Below are 7,405 nucleotides of genomic sequence, written 5' to 3'. Positions count from 1 at the left end.
TCCGAGGATGCTGTAACAGCTGCTGAGCCCTCTTGGGCGGGTTTTCCACCACACCCAGAAGTACTGCTGGAAGTAGGTCAATGAACATCTGGAGCACTTCTGGAGACGTTATAAAAGGAGCCAGCAGTCACCACTCCGAGAGCCAGAATTAGGAGAAGGGAGACAAAGATTTCCGGGAGGAGTGGAGGAAAAAAGAGAAGAAGAAAGTTAAGGAATTGTGCTTGTGCTTGTGTTTGGGACTGTGTTGTGGGCTAGTGGGAACAGAGAAGACATTCTTCACGAGCGAAAAGAAAATAAAAACAGCTTGTGTTTTTATAAGTGTGCCTCCTGCATCTGTCTGTGTCGGGTTAAACACTAGTATAGCGCAGATGAAACAGACTTGAAAGTGCAGAGTGAGAGAAACAGGGGACGTGAACTTCAGTAGTGCCTTGTGAAGGGTTTTGATAACAACCAAAGTAGGATAGCGAGAGTGTGGACATATTCAGTGTAGGGTTAGTGGGGGCATTAAAGCAGGCAGCCTGACAGCGGAACAGTCAGAAACTCACAAAACTCTGAAACTTAACACAAAAGCACGGCCATAATGACAAAAAGCTCAGTGTTCTAGAAACAGAGAACGAACATTTAAACGTCAAACTGTCATCTGTCCCCAAGGACTGAGATGCGACCTATCACAATCTGGCTTGCTTGCAAGACACAGTTATTGAAAAGTCACAGTTAGAAGAAAATGAAAGATTTCGGGAAAATCTTCAAAAGTTATGAGTTAAATTATCCGCTGTGGAGTCCAAAATGAGCTGAGCTTCAAATGAAGTTGGCCACATTTATGGTGCAGTTCAGCACTAGTGTTAATCAGCGAATTTCGCCAAAGCATTATTTCCTGCGAATTTGCTGCATTCGCGTTTGCCTTTGTTTGTCAAATTATTTGCTGATAATTCAGTCGATTTGGGAGAAATTTTTTATCTCAGCATCCCATAATGCTTTACAAATCCAGTGTGACATCCTCTGGAGCTGTAACAGCCAACACTGGAGGGGTATATCATGCTGGTCATTTACATTACAGACTCTGTGGTAGAACAGATAAGTAAATACTGCAGGTTCTCAAAATTTTATTTTCATGAAACATACACAGTTAGGTCCATAAATATTTGGACAGAGACAACTTTTTTCTAATTTTGGTTCTGTACATTACCACAATGAATTTTAAATGAAACAACTCAGATACAGTTGAAGTGCAAACTTTCAGCTGTAATTCAGTGGGGTGAGCAAAACGATTGCATAAAAATGTGAGGCAACTAAAGCATTTTTTTAACACAATCCCTTCATTTCAGGCATGTCTGGAAGGCCTAGCTAAATGATCAGGAGGACAGACTTAGATGCTGCCTTCTGTGGAGTGAAGCATTGTGGGTAGAAGGAAAGATAATAATAATAATAATAAATTTTATTTATATTGCACTTTAGATAGAGAAAATCGTGCTTGTTCTCGGAGTTTGTATAAAGTATTAGTTTCTAGGTCAAATGGTTACAGAGTTCCATAGGCATGATGTGCGTCCAATGAAGCAACAGCACATACACACATGGACATCAGTATCTTCATATTAAAGTTGGCATCTGAAATCTACTTTCCACGTGTTTCAGTCGACACGCTGCTGCGAATGCCAACTAGACCTGCACAGCCAGATGGAAGCCCTTTAGTCTGAAGACTTTCTCATTTCACCGTATGCAGTGACTGCTGATAGAGTTACACATCACTGAGAGTGTTTTTTCATGTCATATATGCTGTATGAGACTGAAATTCTAAAGATGGCAGGAGTCCAGTGGTCCGTGTCAAGCCTTGTCACTCAGGTGGTTGCTGCAACGTGAACTTTTTAAGGCACAGTCGAATGTAACATTCTGAATGCGGCTGAATCCAGCTCAAGGTTATGTGTGGTTGGGCTGAGCCTCTTCCAGCAGCATTAGATGCAAGGCAGAAAGCGACCCTGGATGGGCCCCGGGTACTGTGGTAAAAAAATAAAGACGACTCAGTCAGTTCGTAGTCCGTCTGTATATGTGGCTCATGGCTGCCTGCTTTGCATTTTTTGATTGATGGGACTGACCGGTGATCTTTCCTCCTTTTGATTCTTTTTACATTCCTTTGCTGGTGAATCTTTCAGTTGGGATTTTACTGCGCAAAAAACAGAAATTCGCCATTTTTCCTTGCAGGCGTTTGGGTAAAATTCACCAAAGTCAGTCAGCGACCATGTGGGTTAATGATGTATACAATGGGTAGGCTCCTAGTTGCAGTTGTGTGACCCTAAGGGAGGCCATATACATGCAGGCAAGAGTGTGGGCACCCCAAGGGTAAAAATGCATATTCCAATGGGCCCCCAAATTGATCCACAGGCCACATTCACTGCTTTATTTTTTGAACTGTCAAGTTCTTCAAATCAAAAGGAGTTGCGTTATGAAAATGGGCAGAAGTGTGAAGCAATCTCTTTGAATGAGGGTGCCTAGACTTTTGCACACGGGTGTAATTAACTGCAAAATTCATCTTTCTGCTTCTTACCCAAGTATAGGAGAAAACTGAAGTGCAAGTAGCTTCAGTCCACACTTCTCATGTTGTCCTTAAGGTTTGGGGGGGCACACCCAGGAGGGGACAATAGATTGGCCTGACCAGTCTGGTAGACATCAATGGATGAACTGGAGGACAGCAGACATGTCCACAGATAATGCAATAAAGGACAAGCTGTTACTTACTTCTCAAAGATGGTGATGTCGGGCACCCAGATGCTCTCTACAGGAACAGAGAAACTATGGACTCCATGGAATTGGGCAGGGTGCCAGTGCAGGTACTCGTCACGCCAGCGCTGCTCAGAGACATAAAGGACAGAACGATGTTATAATAGATATCAAGGGACATTGTGAGATGACACAAAAAGGCTACCTGGAAGGAGAAACTGGACATCACAGTTCCACCGAAAGAGCAGGCCTAGGAAATGAGGAGAGGAAATGGGCAGCAAGATGGTGGGGAACCTGCACAAGGGGACAGGGGAAGAAAACATGGAGACAATAAGTATGGAGGGGCTAAGATGACGTGGTGCTCACAAGTAATGGAGACAAGAGGGAGCCAAGAGACAACATATGAGTGGACACAGCAGTGACGGACCGTGGACATGATGGCACAGCAATAAGAGGTTAGGGTTAGGGAAAGGACAAGACACATAGGAAGAGAAGAACTGGACCTGGGAATACAACAAGTGGAGAAAGAGAGCATGGAGGTGCTAACAAGAATAGAGCAAGTAGACCAGAGGAAGCAACAACATATGAGTGAACATGGCAGGGGAAGACAATAGACATGGAGACATCAGACATGGAGGTCCAGAAGGAAGACACTTTAGACAGGAAGACACAAACAGCAGATCGGTGGATACAACTTAGAAGAGTGAACATCAGAGAAGAAGACATAGCCACAGAAGAAGATGTGAGACAGGACCTGCAGTAGCCATGACAGACATCTTTGATCACAGGGACATACAATGGTAAAAGGAATTAGAGAAGAGAAAAACAATGATGGTGGGCAGGAAGGGACAGCAACATTAGCAACCAGAAACCAGGTAGCATTTGATGGAGATGACTTGGTGACCATAACTGGGAGGCTTACCTGCCTGACCTCAATGAACAGAACCACCTTCTCCTGCTTTTCCACCTACAAAACAGAGGAAGAGCTTCTTAGACAGCTCACTTTGCCAGATGCATCCCTCCTAAGTTGGGGGTATCTGTCTTGGTGAGAGAGTTGGTGGGGAGGGGTCTTATTACAGGTGATACCTCAACAAGAGAGATGTGGACACACTGCTGAGTTAAAGGGAAGCGAAACTGATAAAAAAAATCCAAACCGCCATTCCCGTAAGTGTCCTTGTCAAGTGCAATCAGATTATCAGCGAGACGTGTGATAGTTTATGCAAACTACAGGTGTATATGCAAATGAGGACAAAGCGGGCCAGGGAAGTGAGGTGTGAGGACTTGATGCTGCATTGACTGAGCAGCCACATGGAGTCAGCAGGTTCAAGTGGCACTGCTGACCCTGCTGAAGTGTTCAAGGCAAGGCCCTAAATAAAATTAGGGGATTTAGGTACATAAATAGAAAACATCATCATCATCATTATTATTATTGGATGACACCTCCTGCCCCAGCGTTTTAGTCTCAAGTCTCAAGAGGCGCTATATCCATAACATCATTAAGTTACACAGAGGCAGCGACACATTTCTTTGTGACATGCAATATACTAAGTGTGTGGGAAATGGAGGAATGGAGCCCTCATTGTTGAGGATAACATGAACCCCAACTGCCAGGACCTTCAAGGGACACAAGGTGACCTAAACTGCCCAACCTGAAACGAGCCACCATGAGCATGTATGAATAGCCCACCACCATTAGGGCTAAACCAGTCCCGCATCTTGGGGTCGTTGGTCAGTTCTTCATCCCACTGCTGCAACTAAGAGGAATGCAAGAGGGTCCAAGAGGAATGGAATTAGCCAGTTCACACCAGAAAAATGGTATGTGTCCCTAAATAGGACTATTGGCTTCTTTGCCCATGTGGGTCTTCAGCAGTGTCATGTCCTCCCACCCGTTTTGGCCTTTTGCCCAGCTCATCCAGGGTCTGAGACAAGAACTAGGCCACACTTTCTCATGGTACCGTGAGCCATCCCAAAGCCAGGGTCCATATCTGAAGCTTGCTGGCTGCCCATTAGGGTCGATGAGCTTTAGTGACCATGTATGAAGTTCTCTCTAACTGCTGTGTCTGCACACCCTTCCTCCTCTCTATGTGCAGCAATTGTTTTTAGCTGGCTTCTCCAGGTATTCCCACCCACTCGGACAGTCCGCTGCCACCTGAGGAGCATCTCCCTCTCAGTTCCAGACTCAGGGTTGCTATAATACCCTCCTTTTAGAACCCTTGTCTTTGAGATTACCACAAGCTTCATCTGCCCGAGACATTGAAAAAGTGCAAGGTGATCTGGTTTGCCAAGCCTGAAGTTACCCATTGTGCTCATGCTCAAGGGGGGGTCTACCAGCATTAGCATTAGCACTGTATTGTTTGGTGGTTCTCCATCCCACCGCTGCCACTAATGTAATGACCCACTGGGTGCTGGAGACAAGAGGAATGGGATTAAACACTTAGCACCAAGCAGGTGGCATGTGGCTCTAAAAAGGACCTTTGGCTTTTTCACTGGCAACTTCTCTACACTGTTCTAGTGGTTTTACAGTTGCAGGGGCTGCTTTGTGCCTTCATTTGCTCATACGTGCTGGTCAGAGGGGTTGAAGGTAACATGTATCCCCCCAGCTCTGTGAGCCAAACCAAGCCCATGGTCAAGATATGAGGCTCACTGACCACCATGTATCTGAGCCGCGGGGCTTTAGCAGCCTGGAGATGCGTATGAAGTGCTCCCTAAGTGCCATGTTTGCACCTCCCTCACACACTGCACATGGGACTGCTTGTATAGCTGGCTTCTCCATGTAATCCCACCCACTTGGATTGTCCATATCAGAAATACATTCTGGATGAGGCTGCTCAGTCTGGAATTAAAGAAACATTCAAAAGCTGTGCCATGCTAGATAGCATTTAGTGTGAGGAGCACAGGCCTCGCCCAGATGGGCACAGCAGGCCACCCACCCCCATCAGTTTATACTCACCACATCCAGGACGGCCTGCACAGTAAAGTCGAGGGTCACCACACTGGCTTGTCTCCAGTTGCGTACTGGACGTACCCCTTTGGCGTATCCTTTAAGGATGGACCTTAACTGCTGCTGGAGAGAAGGTGGTCCAGCCTGAGCGTGGAAGTTGAAGGACGAGCCAACAAGTCCAAATGCACTCCACCCAGTGTGGTGAGGGGTGGTGGAACAGCCATTAACTGATAGCAGAAATGGCAAAAGCAGCAGCAGAAGAGTGTTGGACATCTTATGATACCAAGAGCATACAACACAAAAGCAACCCACAGAGTGGTCTCGTTGCTAAGCACAGCCCCTCAGGGCTCTACTGTATGAAGAGCAGCAGCTGCTGGAGTGCTGATCAGCCTCCCTTCATGCAAATCTGGCAGACTCAATGGTTTCATTGTTTCACCTGCCTCACCGAATAGCAAATGTGAACGGAGAAGCAGAACGGAGTGACGGGACGGGGACCAGAGCCAGATCCTGTCCTGCCAGTTTGTCATTGTCATCGTCAGTCAGAGGCTTTGTGGAATTTGCATGTTCTCCCATTTTCCTACAACATCTCAAAAACAGGCCGGTATGTCTCACTGGAATTGGCCCGATGCTGGTGTGTGGATGAACATGCCCTGTTGATGGACTGGCACATTCAGGATGATTGTCACCTCACTCAGTGCACTGTCAGACTGCATTAGCGTCTAGCAATCACTGAGATGGCAGCTGTGCTCTCCGGCAACACAGATGTGCCATCTGACTGACTCTGGGGGTAACTGAAATGAGGACTTGTGCTCCATGCCCATTACCTGCCACTAGCCTGATGCCCGTCAGTGGGCAATTTAACAACCAGGAATCGCCAAGCTACAGCAATCAGCATGCAAAGCAGGAGGCTGTGATGAGAGATAAGCGTTAAAGTGAAGACAAAGGGCATCATGTCTGAATATCCAAATTACCAACGAGAGTTCTCTCGGAGCTGCCAGGCGGTGGTCTCAATTATGGGAATGGAACTGGCAATCCTTCTTCTGGTGGGTCTCCTCCGCTTCCAACCAACAGGTAAGAAGTTCTTATGGGACAACCCTGGGTGGCTCCATGGGCAATGCCATACTCTGAAGGGTCTGACCACAGAGGGGAACAAACCAGCAGGAGAACTGGGGTGGGGGCAGTAAAACAGGAAAAAGTGACCTGCGACGAAGTAAACTGAAAATAGGAGCAACATTGAATCTTGTGATTAATTATGACTTGTAAGCCCAGTATGAGTGTGACTAGGCGTCCAGTCCAAGACCAGTTCCTGCCTTGCACCCGATGCTGCCACAGGAGTCTGTGGCTCTCGCAGCCCTGGCATGGATTAAGTGATGCCACTTGCAATGGTGTGCCACCCAGTCCAGAGCTGATTGCCGATTTACACCTAATCCTGTATGACTGACCTCCTGCTCACACACCCGGCACCTCTTCTTGACCCTGAATTTGGTGCTTCAGCGTAACGCTACTTGTGATGCAGTGGCGCTCATCTGACTTGAACTTGATGCTGTGTTGATGGTCGCTAAATCCAAACTCCTGAGCAGGTATGGCAGCTTTGAGAATGTGCTACTGCTCTGCTCTGTCACTTCACACTTTATACGTTTATATCGTGTCTCAACAATGAAAGGTGCTCTATAAGCAGACAGCTGCAGAGGGGTTGGATAATTCAGCCCAAACTTGAGACCGCCCTGAAACCTTAGGAGGTCTTCATCAAAC

The 7,405-nt window shown here is 46.7% G+C and overlaps 1 protein-coding gene across 1 annotated transcript; it reads right to left on the bottom strand.

The window, feature by feature from the left end:
• Nucleotides 1-2,726: 2,726 nt before the first annotated feature.
• LOC127527984 (5-hydroxytryptamine receptor 3A-like) lies at nt 2,727-5,960 on the bottom strand. Its single transcript, XM_051928517.1, has 3 exons — nt 5,663-5,960; nt 3,635-3,679; nt 2,727-2,840 (listed from the first exon to the last, which is right to left on the bottom strand). The coding sequence occupies exons 1-3, from the start codon at nt 5,924-5,926 to the stop codon at nt 2,727-2,729; spliced, it is 423 nt and encodes a 140-aa protein (XP_051784477.1). The 5' UTR covers nt 5,927-5,960.
• Nucleotides 5,961-7,405: the final 1,445 nt, after the last annotated feature.

Source organism: Erpetoichthys calabaricus, chromosome 5, assembly GCF_900747795.2.
Source record: "Erpetoichthys calabaricus chromosome 5, fErpCal1.3, whole genome shotgun sequence".
Taxonomy (NCBI): Eukaryota; Metazoa; Chordata; class Cladistia; order Polypteriformes; family Polypteridae; genus Erpetoichthys; species Erpetoichthys calabaricus.
This window is presented reverse-complemented; position numbering and strand designations above follow the sequence as displayed.